At 40.2% G+C, this 19,587-nt stretch overlaps 3 protein-coding genes across 6 annotated transcripts; 2 read left to right on the top strand and 1 right to left on the bottom strand.

Moving 5' to 3' along the window:
• Positions 1–1,262: 1,262 nt before the first annotated feature.
• Positions 1,263–8,818, bottom strand: usp12a (ubiquitin specific peptidase 12a). The gene is made up of 9 exons (XM_027175193.2): positions 8,314–8,818; positions 4,728–4,808; positions 4,418–4,631; positions 3,995–4,227; positions 3,687–3,763; positions 3,492–3,575; positions 3,197–3,394; positions 2,945–3,023; positions 1,263–2,792 (listed from the first exon to the last, which is right to left on the bottom strand). The coding sequence occupies exons 1-9, from the start codon at positions 8,359–8,361 to the stop codon at positions 2,691–2,693; spliced, it is 1,116 nt and encodes a 371-aa protein (XP_027030994.1). The 5' UTR covers positions 8,362–8,818; the 3' UTR covers positions 1,263–2,690.
• A 140-nt stretch (positions 8,819–8,958) lies between these two features.
• rpl21 (ribosomal protein L21) lies at positions 8,959–11,590 on the top strand. The gene is made up of 6 exons (XM_027175198.1): positions 8,959–9,041; positions 9,549–9,627; positions 9,712–9,773; positions 10,208–10,320; positions 10,648–10,798; positions 11,467–11,590. The coding sequence occupies exons 2-6, from the start codon at positions 9,561–9,563 to the stop codon at positions 11,554–11,556; spliced, it is 483 nt and encodes a 160-aa protein (XP_027030999.1). The 5' UTR covers positions 8,959–9,041; positions 9,549–9,560; the 3' UTR covers positions 11,557–11,590.
• A 5,996-nt stretch (positions 11,591–17,586) lies between these two features.
• gtf3ab (general transcription factor IIIA, b) lies at positions 17,587–19,585 on the top strand. Of its 4 annotated transcripts, none has more exons than XM_027176531.2 (9): positions 17,587–17,777; positions 17,852–17,946; positions 18,061–18,157; positions 18,341–18,429; positions 18,503–18,576; positions 18,675–18,758; positions 18,834–19,066; positions 19,139–19,192; positions 19,372–19,585. In XM_027176531.2, exons 1-9 carry the CDS (start codon positions 17,661–17,663, stop codon positions 19,498–19,500), a joined length of 972 nt encoding a protein of 323 aa, XP_027032332.2. In that variant the 5' UTR covers positions 17,587–17,660; the 3' UTR covers positions 19,501–19,585. The 4 variants fall into 4 exon arrangements, with proteins under 4 accessions (XP_027032332.2, XP_027032323.2, XP_047664748.1 ...); XM_027176522.2 differs by having other exon boundaries at positions 19,369–19,585; XM_047808792.1 differs by having other exon boundaries at positions 19,139–19,204.
• The last annotated feature ends 2 nt before the right edge of the window (positions 19,586–19,587 follow it).

The raw sequence follows: 19,587 nt of genomic DNA, 5'->3' as shown, positions 1-19,587 counted from the left end.
GAGCACGATTGCTTAATTTCTTGCTTTACTTTATTGCACCTGATTTGCACATGATGGAGAAAATGGACTGTTAAATGGATTCACATGTTTAATTTAATTCACATATTTTTTTTTCTTGGAGGTTTTATATTGATTTAACAATAGTGTTTGTAGTAAAAATCACAAAATGACTATTATCATCCTCCATTTTTTTGTAATCATTATTTTCTGGCTCAACAACAGCAGCTAGTTTTCCTGGTGTCGGTTGTGAGTGGGTGTTTTTTTTTTTTTGCTGAAGTGTTGAATCAGATCGCCTTTTCTTTAAAAGTCGCTCACTCCGTTGCTCCCCTGTGACTGCCTATTCTGAGAACGTGCTATAAACAGCACGCTGATCTGTGTCATCCAATCTCCCCTCCAATTGTCCTGTAGTTTCTCCTGCTTTGTCTCGATCCTCTGTAACCCCTAAAAGCCCTGCAGATCTTCACCTTTCTGCCTGTTTACTCCCTGAAAGCACCAACCGGTTACGAGGTCGTGGGTCATGAATATAGTGGGGTCAGTTGTCACATATCTTCATAAATAAAATAGAAGTCCTTTTAGCACTTGATTAAATCCACTCAGACGGGATTAGTGTTACATATGAATGTGAGGTAAATCAATTTCTGTTGGAAAATCTCTGGGATTATAGACCAAATCTGTCCAAATCTAACTTTTGGATGCCCCATAGACGCATTGCAAATAAGCAGAAGAGATCTTTCCAATAATGCTTACTTTTTCTTCCATGATGGGGTGATGCAGGAGCTTAGCTTGTAGTATAACTGACTTCTGACCCCAACACACTGCAAATAGATTAATCCCAGTCCGAGGTTGCACGAGTATCGTTTGCACGTCTTTACAAATCACATCTGACCTTATTCAGCATCATAATGCTCTACATTCCTCTGAACTCACTGAAGGCAAATTGATCGAGCATCTAACGAGCACTCGAGCCATTCCAGGCTTTAAGTGATCGCTGTGAGACTTCTGTCGAGAATGGATGAGTCATCACACGGCAAGCCAAGGTGTCGTTCAAACACAAACACACACACACACACACACACACACACACACACACACACACACACACACACACACACACACACACACACACACACACAACAAAGCTCCTGATGGATCCGCTGACGCAGGTAGCTAGCGAGGAGGAAATTACATTTGATTTAAAACCAGGCAGCGATCCAGCTCAGATTAGCAGCAACACCCAGAAATGATGGCTCAGTGAAAAAATGTGCAGATTTTCAAACATGTTTATTCCAAATGCAGTAAATCAGCCTTGACATGTTTGGTGTCCGAAGTTCTTTAGTTTTGCACTGGAGCTCCCAGAGGACAAGATACAAACGAATTGACAGTTTGTCCCGTCTTTTATTTGTATTAAAAGCAGAACAGGGTTTCACCTATTTATTAAAAAAAAAGAAGATGATGAAGAAATCCACAAAGCTGAACAACAAACAATAAAAATAAGTTTCCAAAGCAATCTAGAGCCATTTACACATTCAGAAAGGAAGATACTGATTTTATTTTATTTGTTAAGTGACAATGAAAGAACATCCATGAACCACAGTAATGTCTTCTTTAATTTGTCTTTGGTGTAGAGTTTACAAATGTTTTGCACTCGAGCAAGATACCTTAAATTTTTCCTATAGATATTTCTACAAGTTCAAAGATCTTGTAAAATATTATTTTTATTATTATTATTCATAACTTCCAGCTTCCTGGAGTAATTTTGGGAGGAGGAGTGACAGCAAACTTCACTAAAAAATAAAAAAACAAGACGGCCGATCCATTACGACGTCCCAGCCACAGTGATGTTTTGTTTGTATTCACAGATGTTTAGCAAATTTGTGATGGCTTCTTTGTGTCATTCTGATTAGCAACAACAACACGGTAGCTTCAGTGCAAAACCAAAGAAGCGCACATCAGACAACCAGCGTTTTTATTAATAGTGTGAATGTGACATTTTTCATTAAAACTGATTTCACCGGGTTAAATGGAATCCAATAAAATGCTCACGTTTATCTTCGTCTACGTTTCTCGATCTATACACTTTATTTCTTTTTCTTTAAAACAGAAAATTATTTCACAACAGGCCATCTCAAGCAAACCCTCACACAAACCTGCCAAACACCTACAAAACTGTATCAAAAGTGCACCATAGTGTTATACATAGTTTCAATGTTCCGATCTTTTTCACCTATATCAGTAATTAATATTATTATAATTTCATAATATTTATACAAATACCACTATGTACAAGGTAGAAATACACAAACCCACAAATAGCCCCGTATGTTCAGTTTATAGCCCCTCCCCTCTGATCAGGACACGCCCCCTGTTTTCCCATGCACAAGCCTTTGGTCAGAAACTCAGGCTTATTACAAAGGTTGCAGCATGTCAGGACTGTCAGTATCACGGAGCCGGGTACATTTAATACATTTCAGCCAGTGCGATTAAACATTCTCACCACGTACACACAATGCTGTAACTGCATCACATCCTGACTGCAGCAAAGAGGGGGGGAATGCTGGGGTCAAGGGTCAGGGAGGGGAGGGGGGTATCAGAGCGATCTGATCCAGCCTGCTCGGGGAGTGAACAGGACTCGAAAACGGAGGCCGGCACGTTCCGCAGGGTTCCGCGAGGGGCCACTGTGCTGAACATTCTCAGTCTCTGGACTGGTAGAAGAGGATGTAGCCCGACTCGGAGTTCTTGGAGATTTCCGAGGTAAGTCCATAGAACTCCTCGATCGCCTGGGCGTCAATTTTCTGTCAGGGTAACACAAAAATATTGGAACCTACAAAATGCTGTCACAAAGCAACAGTCAAGCGGTAGCTTACTATATATGTGTACAGCATAAATCTGTATTGCAGTAAAGCAGTGACAGCTTGAGTCACTGCTCGGGTAAACGTTTAATTACCTCTACGATGTCATCATCGAAAAGCAGCCAGAAGTCGTGACTCTTGACGATAGCGATGTAGTGTCCACGATTGGGCCCGCTGTCAAGAGGAGAGCAAAATGCATTGATCAAATCAGAACTAATAATAACAATAATTATGCAGAGATGTGAGTTTTATATGTAATAAAATTCCTCAAAACGATGCTAAAGGAAAGTGACCGTAGACGTCGGTCACAAAACCTTCAGTTTGATTCTGAAGTTTGCTAAACCAACCTCCCACAGTGCACCACCACGGCGACAAGGTCGTAAAGCCTTTCGGGATTGGTCGCGTCTCCGGATGTGTTGAAGAGGCGGAGCTCCAAAGGGAAGACCACGCGATAGCTTAGCTTAGTGTAGCGCTGGAGCTGCTCCATGTATTTAAACCTCTTCAGGTGCAGCGCTAAAATCATGGGCAGCTTCTTCACCCTCATCCTATGACACACGGCACACATTTACTGTAAACGCTCGCACACCAAACGACAGACACTGCGTGTGCTGAGCGTGACGGAATCTGACGTGATCTCATTACCTTTTGTGTGCCTCCTGTTTACTCCTACATTCCTCACAGTAGTATTTATATTCACTACACAGGGTCTCTGTATTACTGAAGCCCCTAGACAACAAAACACACACAAAAAGGGAAATTAAAACATGCCTCAGGCTTAAATTGCATATCCTGATTTTTGGTCCACCTTCATTAAAACTGAGCGAAAATAACACAGACCTGAGGCAGTGTGTGATCGAAGTGTTCTGCTCAACGTCCACAGACAAATCCAAGAAGTCCTCATCCTTGCTGCTTATCTGCAAAAAAAATACATTTTTTCATTTTATATATATTTAAATAATACACACACACACACACACTATATATATATATATATATATGTACACATATACACACACACACATAAATATATATAATAATACATATATTATAATAATAATATAATAATAATGATGTCACATCTAAGGCTTTAAACGCTGAGTGTCTCCTCATACAGTTCACTTCTCTGCTAATCCCAGGTGCATTACCGTCTCGCAGGTGAGGCAGCGCGTCTCGTTGGTCAGTGTGCCCTGGAAGATCTCGTGTACCCATGTGTTGGATGGAGGAGTGCTGTTACTCTTCTGCGAATCGAGCGTCCCGTTGGCCAGTTTGCCGTTCTGTTTGTCCTGCTTCTTCTCCTCCTGCAGCAGGTCGGCAATAGTGTTCAGCAGGTAGTTGAGGAACTCGTGTGCATCCTGCTGCATGTAGTTATCGAAGAGCTCTGTGGTGAACCCGGAGAGTCGGTTGTTAATGCGGTGAATCGGATTAACTTCAAACGAATTGCGAGTTCGAAAACGATTCACAAAAAAACGATTCGTTAGCCGTTAGAGCAGTGCATTTTTGTATTTCACCCGTATAGCATTTTAATCTTTACATGACTCTTTTTTTTATATCCGACTCTTTACCCTCACCGTTCTCTTTGCGCAGCCGTGTGATGAATTTCTTCGGAGGGATGACGCCCACCTTTCTCTTCTGGTTGGCGATGCTGTGGAACAGGTCGGCCAGGCAGGTGAGCAGGTTTTCTTTGCGCCGTGGCTGACTCCTGTAGGCCAGGATCTTCTCCCGAAACGGCCGACAGAAATACAGAGCCTGGAGCACAGAGTTGCAGTAGCAGGTGTTCCCGAACTGTGGAGTAGAAACAGAGCACACACTAGTCAGGCTTGAACACACGATCGGACGCTGCGCTGACCAAAAGACCGAAGTAAACTTGCGTGTGCTTACGTTAACCAGTCCGAAGTAGTGCTCATTGACAGGGAACTGCTCCGAGCCAATTTCTTTCTCCAAAGCGGAGGCATTGGCGCCCTGCGAGATAAACATACACAACATGACAATTTCACCGAATTTCCAGCAGTAAAATTGAAAACATATCTATACCTAAAACATCTGAACCTTTAAGTAGATATTTGCTATTAGAGTCGTGTGTGTTGTGACAAGTGGCGTAATAGACTGACAAGCTGTCAAAACTCATCAGTAACAAACACGTTCGCAGGTTGTGCTGACAACCAGAGAGGGGGGGGAAATAAAGCTAGTGAGGTTTCAATTCACAGTAAAGAATCATTTTTACAAAAGTAACGGAAAAAATGGCACGACTCAGGAGCCATGAATCAGTACGTTATAAACATTCGAAAAATACAAGGTTTAGTCACTAGTCTGACAATAAATTATTCACCCTAGTCGACTATTTAAATCTGGACGGAACCTGAACTTTACTTCGCACAGCCATGTTAGTAACACAAATCTGATTATGTTTTCAAATGAGTGCCTGTGTTTGTGTTTACAGGTAAATTTATTACCCAAACCAGATTATTCTCTACATGTAAACAAACTCACTGTCACTCGAGTGTGCGAGGTGAGACAATAAGTGTGACAGGTAAGTAGACTTGTTCTTTAAATAGACAGACTGGTAACGCTGGGCTAATACACAATACAGTAAAATAGCAAAAAGGACAAAAAGAGCAAAAGGAGAAAAAGGAGCCCAAAGAAATTGGATTTTCGATTCTGATATAAGCCGCTTTTATATGTGGTTTTAGCATCTGATACAGTCTGAACTCTTGTGTAGTATCGTTTACTAATAAATCCTCACACCCTGTCCCTCAAAAAAAGGAGAGAGAGAGCGAGAGAGAGAGAGAGAGAGAGAGAGAGAGAGCGAGCGAGCGAGAGAGTGTGAGAGAGAAAGTGTGTGTGTGTGTGTGTGAGTGTGAGTGTGTGTGTGTGTGAGAGAGAAAACGCCGAAAGTGCAAAACGCAAAATAAATGTGTGTGGACGAGAAGCCAAAATGCAGAGAAATAACCATGTTATTCCTTACATGTTGCCAAGTTATAAAAATACGAGCCGCAGGTGAAAGGTTTTTGTGAATCATGCTGCTCTGACGGAAAGAAAAGAAAGTCTGAAACCGAATCTGAGCATCATTTGATACTTGGTTTGGTTTCACACAGAGGAACGATGGAGCTGAAAACACACAAAAACTCATTTTTAACAAATCCAGCACTAAATAAATGATTTCTATAGAAATCTATAAACTATAAGTCAGGGTTTATTTCCTCGGTTTGTGTGATGGTCCAACTCTCCACACCGCATGGCATTTCTGCAGCTGTGCTTTGGCAAAGTTCAGCAGCTTGTATTTACTCACAAAAACAAAACAAAACAAAAAAAACCCTGCAACCTAAAAACCCAGGATAAGTCTGATTCTCTGACTGCAGGTCAATCCGTTTAGAGTGGAGACGAGAACCACTGCTGCTCTACACTTCACCTGGAATCATCAAAATACTCAGACCATTTCAGTATATGTGAAAGCACTCTATGAGAAAAGAACCGGAGGAAAAGAGCTTTCCGCTTCAGATGACTAGTCTTTTAAAAGCTTTTCCACTTCTTCTTTCTCATCTTTTTTTGGTCGATGATGCACTTTTTGACCCTAACCTCTGGTTCTTGTTTTTCGCATGTTGGTCAGATCGTGCGCTCAGGCTCTAGAACGGAATCGACAAATAACGGAACGGAAATCAGCTGCTGAAAAGAAATCAGAAATCTAGAGGTCCGGAACATTTTATAAACAAATGGATCCTCTTCAGCGTTTAAATGAAATCCCTTAGAACATGGCTGGAGATCTGTGACTGGATTCTTTATGGTGATGTTTTTAAACCAGAAGTCAGTGTTACAACGTGCTGAACAGAAAGTTAACCGGACTGGAACAGAAAGTAGCTTTAGGAGCTAAATTAGCTAAACACAATTGGGCATCTGATGCACCAAAAGATACGCATATAGCTAAAGAAATATTATTTGTATACCCAGGCGCAGTAACATACTGTTCGACGAATCCTTAATTATACTTAAGCATGGTGAACTCTGCCATGCTGGTTAAACACATCTCCTGCCCACCTTCTGCCTACCGAACCAATGCCAATCATAAGGAATGGATGAAGAGTGGAATAATACAGAAGAACATGAAGAGCCAGACACATCCCCAGGGTTGGGGCATAAACCTTCTAGAGGGTATTTACTTGAACGTACATAAGACAAGCACAAGATGAGTCATGAGTCATCACAAAAATCTTAACGATCTACTTTTCTATTGATAACAAATACATATACAATTTCTTTTTTTTTTCTCTTCAAGATATGATATCATGTTGATATCCACTACACTAAGGGATGGGTAGAAAAGGCACAAAACACTTCAAATTCACTGTTTAAATTTCAGGAGCACTTTAAATACTTAAGACAGACACAGTTGTGTGAATCTGCAGGTGGAAATCAAATGTTGATTATGACGTCACAATCACTTTTTCTTGTAAACAGTATAAAACAAATTCAGGTGCGTGTTATAAAGAGAATAAACTAAATAATTCTCATGTTTCCTCGCTCTCTCTCTCTCTAACACACACACACACACACTTTTCTCTTTACTCTTCAGAGTGCATTAAAGTCAATGAGTCGAGCTTCAGGAAGTGTCAACAGTAAAGAAATGGTACATTCCGCTGTAGGGGTGTTCAGAAAATGTGATTTACGAATCTTTCTGACATAGGTACGGAAACCTTTTTTTTACGATCCTAGTTACGTTTTAAAAAGTGCGTCTATGTATATGGATTAAAAAAACTATTTTGTCTTTACTTGGTTATGGGAAAACGTCTTAAATAAGGGCGTCAATTCCCCCCAAACAGCCACAGTGTGTCGTCGGATGGTGTCGACTACTCTACAAGCATCTTATAGTATTACATATGTATTATTATCGTCATGGTAACAATAATAGTCATAATAATGATAATAATGATAATAATAATTATTATTATATGAGTCCAGTAATAACACAAACGTCAAATCTAATGATTTATAACATAAGTAGTGACCTTAACGTCTATAAAAACATTTAATCTCTATACTAGTTTGAACACAAGCAGTAGAGACGCCATTAGTTTTTGTCGTTACTTATAAAACGTTTCAGGAGAGAAATCTCACTACATCGGTGTGACCAAGTCAAACATAAACAGTTTAATGTTTATAACCCAGGTTGTGCTTTACTGTTATTTACATGTCATTGCTGGCTTGTTTTTCATGTTAACCTACAAACTGTAGCACAAAACCACAGACCCACAACATCACGTGTAAAATCTCACCAAAACAGACCAATAAAAGGCGAATTGTAGCTCAGATTACTACAACAGCTGGTTATTAGGCCTACGGAAACATCCAGGGAAAAAACCCTTGGACACTGAAGCGTTAAAGCGCCCTGAGTTTACACACAACATTCAGGCGACAGCACGAGGTGTTGTATAAACGCTGTTAGAAACACGACATCACCATTAAATTCGCTTACCATGGTACAAAAAGAGGCAAATTTGGAAACTGTCATTAGGATTTCCATTCGGCCAGCGCCATCTTCCACCCAATCACCGCGCGGAGGCGAAAACGAGTCCCCAGTCAGGACCGAACGCAGCGCCTAACCGCGGGCTGCGTCCTGAAAACCGTCCGCATCGACACCTAGGGCGCTACGTAGGACGCGTTAGTGCCTTACAATCCACAAACCCTGGTGCACTACTACAACCACTAGGCTGTTATTTGGACTTCCGCCATGATGAACATGCTCCCGGGTCTTAGTGCCCACCGGTATATCAACCTCGTCCGAGCACCTGTATGATTGAGACGTTTTAAACACAAAAACAGTGTTTTATGTCGTTCCTGATGCTGTTAGATGTCCACGTCATCAAATAAACAAACAAATAAATAAATAAATAAATAGCACGGATTCCATCTTGACATGTTACGTATTTAAACTTATACGCCATTAAATAAAATGCGCTTAATAACGGAGCATTGTTAACATTCATATACGTGGCTGTGGACACTGGTAACAGTTAAAGAAGAAGGAGAAGAAGAAAAATAAAAGCGTTTGGTCTTCTAATCCAAACGCATAGCGTCAGGTTTAGAATACGTGATTTTATCCAGGCAATTACTAGAGACTCCTATTTTTCCCCTTAGAAGGCCAAGTCGCAGGACCCCAGCATTCTCTTTCCGCCCGAACCGCCATCTTGCGAGCAACCGGGGGTAAGATGTACCGCCGCAATTGTTCCTAAAAATGATGTTTTGATGACGTTTTTCGAATTATAACGCTCTGGAAACATGCAATACACTTTTCTGCCTTTTCTTGTTTTAATAAAAAGCTCAATCCGAGTGCGTTTAAGCGAGTTAAATAGTAAAAACGGTGCCGAATCGAGTGCGCGTGGCCGAGCATGTGGGTCATGATGAAAAGCTTCATGGTGATAGTTTTCCTCGTTATTTAACTCCGCGGTAAAGATATCAAAGTGTCCGTATGAGCTCCAGCTCCTTATCCAATCCATTACTCGGTGCTTTTACACACGTGTTAAACACAATCTAATCGGGTCTAATCTCAGCGTTCTGGTCAGATGCTAATGCTGATCTTTTACAGCTTTAGTCACATTAGGAATTAGATTGATGACGCAAGGACATCTGAATAAAAGTGGTCAATCTTTTATAATAAGCTAATAGGAGCTAATGCTAACTCTTACACATGATCTGTGTGTTTTAATCCAGTAATCAGACGCCATGACTAACACAAGAGGCAAGAGGAGAGGGACCAGGTACATGTTTGCTAGGCCTTTCCGTAAGCATGGTGAGTGACATCAGATCGACATCCTGCTAAATACTGATCAAGTGCATTTCAGTGTGTTTATAACGAATGGCTTTTTCTCCCCAGGCCCAGTTCCTCTGTCCACTTACATGCGCATCTACAAGAAGGGAGATATTGTTGATATCAAGGTAAACAAAATGGCTTGTGTCAGGAATAGTGTAGATGATGATGAATATTAAATTGAGAGGTTGAAGAGGGCATTAGATAGAAAGCAGGAGCAAGAAGAAGAAAAATGCTTTTCAGTGTTTAAATCAAGCAGATGTTCATCTGTTTCCGCTGTGCGTAACAAGTCGGCCAGAAGTTTGCGCACATTCTGTGTTTTTCACAAGAACTTTAATTAGCAATAGTCTTAACGGTCAAAGGATTTATAATGCATTACAATTTTGTATAGGCTTGAATTTAATGATTGGTTAAATCGTTTGCCACTCACCTAATGTTATCCCTCGAACTAACACGTAATTCTAAAAGTCTCTAGTTTTACTTTTCCTTAATTCAATCTAGGAAGGGTTTTTACTAGGGGGGAAAGTGCTGATCTGAGGTCCTTGTTTCTGTTTGTTGATAGGGCACAGGAACCATTCAGAAAGGAATGCCTCATAAGTGTTACCACGGTAAAACCGGACGTATTTACAACGTCACACAGCATGCTGTAGGCATCATCGTCAACAAGCAGGTCAAGTAAGTACAATGCAACAGCCACCGCACTTGGTCTAGAGTTAACTGTTCACTTTATAAGCTATTACGGTTAGGATTATATATGAATGACAGACAGACAAATGTCCCTACATCACTTTCCCCATGTTCACTTTGCCACAATGACCTATTTATGTCCTGTGTGGTCATTCATGTGGGGGAGAGAAATCCTCCTTATGCACCCTGGCCAGACTGTTCCATGTCTCCACCAGACTGTCAATAAGGAGACATGAATTTATCCCTTTCTTCTCAATCAAACTGATTCACCTGTGAGCTCATTTTCACTGACTTTCTATATTTTCTTTCTGCAAGGGGCAAGATCCTGGCCAAGAGAATTAACGTGCGTATCGAGCACGTGAAGCACTCAAAGAGCAGAGAGAGCTTCCTGCAGCGCATCAAGGAGAACGAGAAGAGAAAGCTAGAGGCCAAGGCCAAGAACTCCTGGGTGGAGCTCAAGCGCCAGGTACACAACACTGTGCCCAGGAAGCCAGTTCTTACAGTGGACTTGGGGTTCTTATACAACACATTGCATTTTCCTCTCCTTTCTGTAATCGAGAAAGTGATGCTAATTAACCGTGGTTTAACAGTTGGATCCAGGATAGATAAACATCAGGCTTCAGTGCTCTATGTATTCAGATCAAACACTCAGTAATTTTATTGGACAAATTGTTCTAGCTTGTCAGAGACTATGCTTAATGTAGAGTTTGAAGATTTATTTGCAAATGCTGGAAGTACAAACTGAAAATGGATATTAAAAATGTGTAGGTTGTAAAATGGCACAGAGATGACATGGAACATATAGTTTGAAAGTCAACCTCTCTACACAACAAATATATGGTGGTGTAGCAACCGAACCGTGATCTCTTATTTAATGCTATAGATTTATTTTAAAGATTACTCACTCATGCAATCCACCCACAGTTATAATTAATGTACCCACTACTACACTGCAGATTAAGCACTGACTCATTTTTGCACACCATCATTAGTTTTGAGTTGTTTATGTATTCCATCATAAATCTGTGGCTATCAGATTTGATGGCTCAATTGCATGTTTTGTAAAAAATTTTTCCATACATTGTTTGCCCATCTTTTGCTCTTTTTCACCCTCCTCTGTTTTCTCCTGCATAGCCTGCTGCTCCTCGTTCAGCCCACTTCGTCAGCACCAAGAACAACAAGCCCCAGCTCTTGGAGCCCATCCCCTACGAGTTCATGGCATAAATTTGCTGACCAAATAAAGACCTTTATACACATGTCTCTGTCTACGGATCAGTTTTGTTTTGTTTTTTTTGCTTTGTTTAAACTCCTAAACCACTGTTTTTAATGTGAGAATTATTAGTCACTGTGGTGACTCCAGATTCTGAGACAGTGTAGACTTTCTTAGAGCCAGAATCAATTACATGTCTCTCGGTGCACCGCTATGGCCACAGCCTTCTGATTGATGAATGCAGGAATCTGATTGGCTCCCTCCCATGTGTGCTGTTTTTTTTTTTTTGTTGGAAATTGGACAAGATCATTTACTACATCCTTTAAAGAGAGCCTTTTTTTTTTTAATTGATCGTTCATTTTAATGTGATTGCCAATGTTGTGCAGCCTGTGTGTGAAAATAGGTGGCTCTTGGTCTGTTCATGAGTTTGCAGTCTGCATGTTATTTGCTCTTTGAGATTTTCATTTAATTATAAAATAAGGAGGTTGACACGCTGAAGATGCTGGTTTCTTTTTTCCAAATACAACATGAGGCAGTTTTGCTGGAGATTACACACTGAGTGGATGTCAAATTTCAACAACTGACTAGTTTGCACTGAACACTAGAGGGCAGTGTTGGCAAACCTAAAACTTAGTTTTCTCCAAGGATGGAATTGAGAGTGATTTGATTGAATGCACGTTAGTGGTGTGTAGTCTTTTATAGAAGCAAAGTGTACCAAGGAAAACAAAACTGGATTTATTTTTTAGTATTTACACCAAAAGGGTTAAATACCAGATACAACAAGTGTGTTGGGGGAATAAAGTCCTTGGGCAATCTTTGTCAGTTAAACAGTCACCACTACTGATTACTAAATGTAAGGTTTTTTTAAAAAAAGTGTACACTTTACTGTCCTCATATCTGCATAATTTTTTTACAACAGTGTTTGTGGACACCTGCCCATCCATCACACCCTTATCCAGTTCACCAAACTCTTGTGACAAATTTGGATGAACACAATTGTATAGAATGGCATTGTATGTTGTAGGTGTGTTAAGGTTCAAGTGAAAGAACGCAATTGTCATGTACAGAGCACTGATTCTGAATCAACCCTCTGAAGGACTTTGGGTTGAACTGGAATACCTTCTTTACTCCAGGCCTCCTTACCTAGCTCAGTGTCTGAACTCAATAACACTTATCCACAGCCATGTTCCAAAATTTAATGGAAAGCCTTCCCAAAGAGTGGAGCTTATTACAACTGAAAAGGGTGAATAATTCTGGAATGGTATATTTATTAAGCACACTTGGATGTATATGACTGTGATCGTCAGGGAATCATCTTTTTATCCATTTACAGTTACGTTACTGTTTTGGAACTTACAGACTACAAGGTGTTGATGCTGGAGAATCTTGTCATGAACTTTAATTCAGTAAAAGTAAACATCTACATCTGTCACAGCTGACCAATCAGAATTGTTTTTATTATATATTAATTTTGCTCCTTTTAATAAGGGGTGCCAATACATTTTTTGTTGGCGGTAAAGGTTTGTATAAAAATATTTGTTTGCTTATTATTTGGACAAACCATTTAAGGTGTGAAAGTCTAATGTGGTGTGTGTGTGTGTGTGTGTGTGTGTGTGTGTGTGTGTGTGTGTGTGTGTGTGTGTGTGTGTGTGTGGTGATCAGTGCATACACAAGGCCCACCTCCGTCTGTGTTGACGTTAACCAGAGTTTGTGTAGCCAGAGTGGCTGAATGGTTGACTGGATATTTGACAAATATGTTATCTCATCCCTGCTCAGTAAATTTACCCAATATTTACTCCAATTAGGGTTTCCTGAGATAGGAGCCACAAATATACGTGTGTGTGTGTTTGAGGGAAAAAGTGGGAAGGCTGATTTATTAGTGCGCTCAGAGACAGCTTCATTTCTCTTCGATGCCATCTAAGTAACACCCCATTCTCACTCCCATTAAATTGTATCAGGCTAATTAGATGTTGCTAAACTTTTGTATCATCTGTTTGACCTCATGAGATCGACAAATTTGTTCCTCTCCTCTAACACAAATCGACTGCAATAGCACCTGTGTTGTTGCTCTTTGCTGGACACACATGGCTGAGTGTGAGTGGTTGAGTGTGTGAGTACGGCAACAATAAGGTGAAAGGGTCAGCGTGTTCTGTGAGAACGTACGGGATCAGACTGATAACCTCAACAAATGCTGTGCATATCCGTTGTCCACAGAGGGCAGATGATAATGTGTGCTGTGCTATCACGCCACTGTTGGTACAGCTACATGTTTAACCAGTTGAATGCAGGTGACCGGGTCTCGCCAAGCCAAAAGCCAAAGCAATCCATCAGCGAGTGGCACAGCGGCCTGGTATTGATAAGTGAATTCTTGCAACTGTTATAAGGCTGCTTGTTAGTACTAAACACCTCTTGACTGTGCATTAATTTGCTGAAATTCATCCTTGATTCAGGGGTGAATCCACTGCACATCCTGAGCAGTTGAAGAAATACTTCAGTCCATTTCTATACACCACTTCTAGAGTACATGTGTGATCATCACGGACATAAAGTCTGTTCAACACCATCCTTCAACACACTTCTTCGTTCCACTGAGCCAAAAGCAACCGCTAAAGACAAGTTCACTTGTAATGAATGTGTTACTGCTACCATTCCAAGAAAACACACTACTATGATATCTGTAAATATTTTGTACAGAACATCCACCACAAATTATCCCACAACATCCAATGCATTTTGTTCTCTAAAAATGATGAGGATGCCACGGCCATTTTATGCGAGGCCAAAAGTGTCTTCCATAGAGTGGATGTATCTTTAGTTTTCACAATTATAACCAATAATTTCCCATGAACCCACCACAGCACCAATGGGAGTTCATAAGTTCCCATTGTGACCTCTGACTTTCTAATGATAACCTATGGATTGTATTGGAAATCCCATCATTTATCTCTGTTCAGTTTATTTGTCAACTGCTACAGTACCTCAATGTGTCCTGCTTTTATTACCTGCCTGGTTATTGGTGAGAAGGTTAAAGTGGTTTTGGTTGTAGTAACAATGTATTTCCTATTTCTGACTTTTTCACGTTGAACGAATTCTCTATTGCTGTTTTTCCGAAGTGTTAGTGCTATTTAAAATAATGCTGTTTACACACACAGTAACTTTATCTCTGCATGTCTCCAGTTGGGGTATTATGAGGTCGTCAGTAGGCCTTCCTTAGTCGTTGCCGTTGCGTTAGTAATAATGTTTATCAACTTATGGTTACTTTAGAGTTCTGCCTGACAATAAAATGCTTTCTTGCTGCTAATATGAAACATTTTGGAGAGAGATTTGGTGTTTGTGTATAAAATTCAGCTGTGTATATCTGAATCATACTGTATCATAAGAGATGAAGGAGAAGCAGTCTGTGTGTGACACCACATCTAGTCTCTAAACCTTGCTGTCTCTGATGTCACCGGAAGTCACCGGATGATCTCTGAATCTAATATATGATCTTTTCTTTACTTGTGTCATAATGATGATACGCAAATGTTCCACAAATGGTTAAAAAGCATGAATTGCTATTTGGTAATAAATTAAATTTACAGTACATTTAATGCACTGCATTGATAGGAGGAATAATCCAGTTCAGACTGATAACAGTTAATGCTGAATCACACAACACATCATTCTTAATTATTTTCCTGAAACAGCATGCCCCTAGGTGTTTTATTTTTAATATTGAATCGCAGTCCAGCTCCAAACTGCAAAATGCAGATTGTATAACATGAGCTTGAACGCGTGGCATGTGACTCAGTTCTCCCAGCAGTGCCAGAGGAGCCGAGAGGCACTGACTCATGAGCAGTTACTGATTGAATAAAGCAAGAGTAAATAGACTCAAGGGAAGAGAAGAGGCCAAGGGGGGCGATGTGGGGTTGTGCTAGGGAGTGGATGAAAGCAGTCATGGAGTACGAGCTCCTTAATCATGCCTGCTTGACACTCACAGATTGAGGCCGTCAAGCAGCGAGGCAGCCATATCGACCTTACGTTACATATTAACCACGGCGACAAGCAAACATGCAAGATTAGGTGATAGGAAGATGAGACATCATGGTGTCTTGTCTTCTTCATTCATATAAAGTCCATCTCTAGTGTCTGTCACTCTGCTTCTGTCCTCTGGTGTGGTGATAGAATCTATGAGAAGAAAAAGGGCTGATGTGAAGGTTTGGCTAAGAGTCTTGCTGTTTTGAAACAAACTCCAGCAATGGCCAGGAGCCAGTGTTTGTCTTTGTTTGTTTTTTTTTTGTTGCTTGTTGCTGGTTATCAGTGCAGAGCCATGGTCAATCAGATACAGAGACAGTTTTATTGATCCTGTCCACAGAAGGGTTGGGACACTGCAAGACTGGATGGGCAGGAGGACGAGGAAGGGCGGGATTAGATAGCAGGAAGGTTGACTACAATGTTATGGTCTGGTTTGCACTGTGAATACGCATGACAATCACACGACTAGAACACGTTGGAAATGGAAGATGTTGGGGTTTCATCAGTTGATGGACATTTTACTAAAGCTGGAGAAATTTGAAACTGAAAATGTCAAGCTACAAGCTGAAATAGCTAAACTACAGCCAAACTACTTTGCTTATAAAGCAGATTCGTACACTATAAGTTAAGTGTACAAAGAAAAACAAACTAACTACACTAAACTGAGAAAAACCAACTGTTTCATTTTGGTTTTATTGCTAATATATTGGTTTTATATAGCTAATTTATGGCACAAAATGAAATTGACAGGATCTCACTTTACCTTCATTTCTGGAAATCTCTAGCTAGCTAGCTAGCTAGTTGATATATCATTATTTTTTATATCAGTTTATCTGCATTATTTATACTATTTACTGCATTCTTTATTATCATTACTATCATTATAACCATCAGTTGAGCAGTTGACTAGGGTTGAGTGATAGCATGAGCCACCACTGAGATAAAATGCTGACACACAGGTCTGCTTTTGGACTTTATAACGGAAAAAATGGCAGACGGCTGCTGTAAATCCGACCTATCAGTAAACTTCATGTTATCAATAAACCATGATTGCGCATCATAAATTCTGTTTGTATATGCGTGTGTGTGGCGCATTATTAATTAATCATGAATGACAGTCCTTCAGACACAGACAGACACATTCAGGAGCCAGTTTTGACAGTTTAATACCTTTCATCAATCTTTGTCAGACTATCCCAAAGACCTTCATCCCCAATCGCATGGTTTTACAGGCCAGCGGATTTAAAGCGGTTAGGTCAGGCAACACACGGATAAAACACTGTGCTAAATCAGACCGTTTCACTCAATTATCCCCACATTATTTCACATATAGTATTCATTCAATTTTTCAATTGTCGTAAGTTAATCTGACTTATTTGTTCATCTATCTATATTTATGTGATTATCAAGAGATAAGAAATGTTCAGACTACGTTGCCTCTTGATACCGAGAAGCCTGTGGATAAATCTTACACAAATTCACACCTAGGAGCAATGTAGTGATAATGAAAGCCAAGGATTGACCCAAGCAAAGGGACATTGATGGCTTCTTTGCTTAGGAAAGTTATACAGTTTATTTCCTCATAACAATGAAATCATGATTGAATAATGCAAATTCAATCGTTACATTTTTAACTAATCTAATGTTATAATGTAATATAATAATAACGTTATATATAGTACATAAAACACGTTAGAACTGTTATACAAACACGACAAAACCCAAAATCACTCATTTCTGAGGTGTGCTTAGCATTTTATACCACTAGCAAGAAGCAATGTCACGTGACACGGGTCGGTTTATGCTAATTAGGAATGATCCATAATTGATTGCTGTTGTTTATAATCAGATTATTCCAAATAGTTTTTCGTTTTTAAAATACTTTCCACGTACATGAATTATGAGCGGTATATATACTATACCACCATATATATTATACGTCCAGCCGTTTCCTAGTTTTCCCTGCACTGAATGCAGCTCAGTCCTTAATGAGTGATAATGGTACAGTCCACGGTTAATAAAAAAGAAAGGAAAACGTCACTCGCAGTCGTTCGGCAAAAAGTCACCGACCGAAAAGAGAGAAAAGAAAATAATTGCGATTAAAATGGGAGAACGTTTCAAAGGTCCGACTAAGAGCTTCGTATGTTCCTTCTTCAACTGTAAGGCTTCATTTTCCAAGTTCTGGAAGCTGGAAGCTCATTACTGCAAACACACAGGGCTGGTAAGAGACAAGACAGGAAAGTAAACAGCTTCTGTGTGGAATCTTAATCTGATCCGTTTGTTTTCCTGCTTTAGAAACCTTTTGCTTGTGATAGCTGTGATAAAAGTTTTTGCACCAGGTCCCAGCTCACCAGGCACAATCTGAGCCACAGTGGGAAGAAGCCATACCAGTGAGTCCTTATATACTTTCTTATAATAATCCTTATAATGGTGATGATCCTTATAATGATCCTTATAGTAATCATTCCCTTCTGTTAAGCTTAATTGTGTCAAACAATCTGCAGATGTTTAGTGGATGGATGTTCCGAAGGCTTTACCAGTACTGCTGGGTTAAAGAACCATGTTGAACGTGTGCACCAGCACAAGGAGAAGCAGTATGTAGTGAGTATGGAGCCACACACCACACGCACTCATAAAAGCATCCGAGAACCTGCGTTGGCTTAGTCTTCTTTCTGCCATCTCTTCTTATTGGTTCCCGTTTCTTAAATCATCCTTGATTCCTGGAGGTAAGGATGAAGGAACATGAGGATTTGTTTTTAATTTATTTTTGTTGCTGTTTTTCAGTGTGATTATGAGGGTTGTTTGAAAACCTTTCGTAAGAATAACCGGCTGAAGGCTCACAAATGTGAGCACACGAACCAGTTACCGTTCGAGTAAGTAAGGACAGATTGTACCCGTGCTTATTATCTCAACTGCGTCTGATTTTACTCTAATAAATTCTTTCAGATGTCGATATGAGGGCTGTGAGAAGAAGTACGTGACTGCTAAAAAGCTGAAAAAACATGAGAAAGTGCATGATGGTAATTTACTTAAAAAAAAAAATTCCACAGAACAACTTTCAGAAAGACATTGTGTGTAATTTTGCTCCATTCATATTGTCCTAATGTTGAACTGGTAGGTTATCTGTGTGTTGAAGAGGGCTGTGAATTCCAGGGAAGGACGTGGACGGAATATCAGGCGCACAGGAAAGCGGAGCACAGAGGTAACTGGCTCCATCTGTGGATTCCATGTGATCTCTCATTACGAGTTATAACCTCTGCTTCTACTGTATGTGCAGAGGTTCTGCAGTGTGAAAGCTGTACGAAGGTTTTCCATAAAGCCTGGTTTCTAAAGAAGCACAGACTGTTCGTCCACATGGGTGTACGTCGCATCTTCAAGTGCACTAAGGAGGGCTGTACTAAAACCTACACCACTCATTTCAACCTCCAGAATCACATCCTTTCCTTCCATGAGGGCAAGCGCTCCTTCATCTGCCCTCATGACGGTTGTGGGAAAGCGTTCGCCATGGAGGTGAGAAGCGGTTCAGAAACGGGTGATGAGGCATTTAGGCTTTGATTAAAAACATTTCCTTTGTGTTCACAGGAAAGTCTGAAGCGACATTCTGTAATCCATGACCCTCAAAAGAAAAAGATGCAGGTAAACCTCAAGGTGACTACAGTAATGCATCTCTAATGATTAGCTTTGAGAATCTGGACACATTTCCCTTTTTATACTGGAGTTCAAAGGGTATTTAAGTAAAGAATAAAATAACAGGGTGCTATCCAAAATGTGCAATAATTCAAAATGTGATTTGTTTTCCCTTCTGCCCTCAGAAGACTAAGAGAGGACAGAAGAAGAAGAAGAAACCCAAGAGGACCGTTTCAAATACCTCTGAAATGGATGAACAGCTGAAACATCTTTCTCTAAATGTTTCCCAGGACAAGCCCTCAACATCCTGTGATTAATGAGGACTTCCTCGTTAGTCGACTTTACATTCACTATCCAGCCTAATTCTATCAAACACTACTAAATAAACTCACTTCTCTGCAACT

The sequence above is a fragment of the Tachysurus fulvidraco genome, chromosome 25 (assembly GCF_022655615.1).
Source record: "Tachysurus fulvidraco isolate hzauxx_2018 chromosome 25, HZAU_PFXX_2.0, whole genome shotgun sequence".
Classification (NCBI taxonomy): Eukaryota; Metazoa; Chordata; class Actinopteri; order Siluriformes; family Bagridae; genus Tachysurus; species Tachysurus fulvidraco.
The sequence above is the reverse complement of the archived record's forward strand: the minus strand, read 5'-3'. Positions and strand labels throughout refer to the sequence as shown.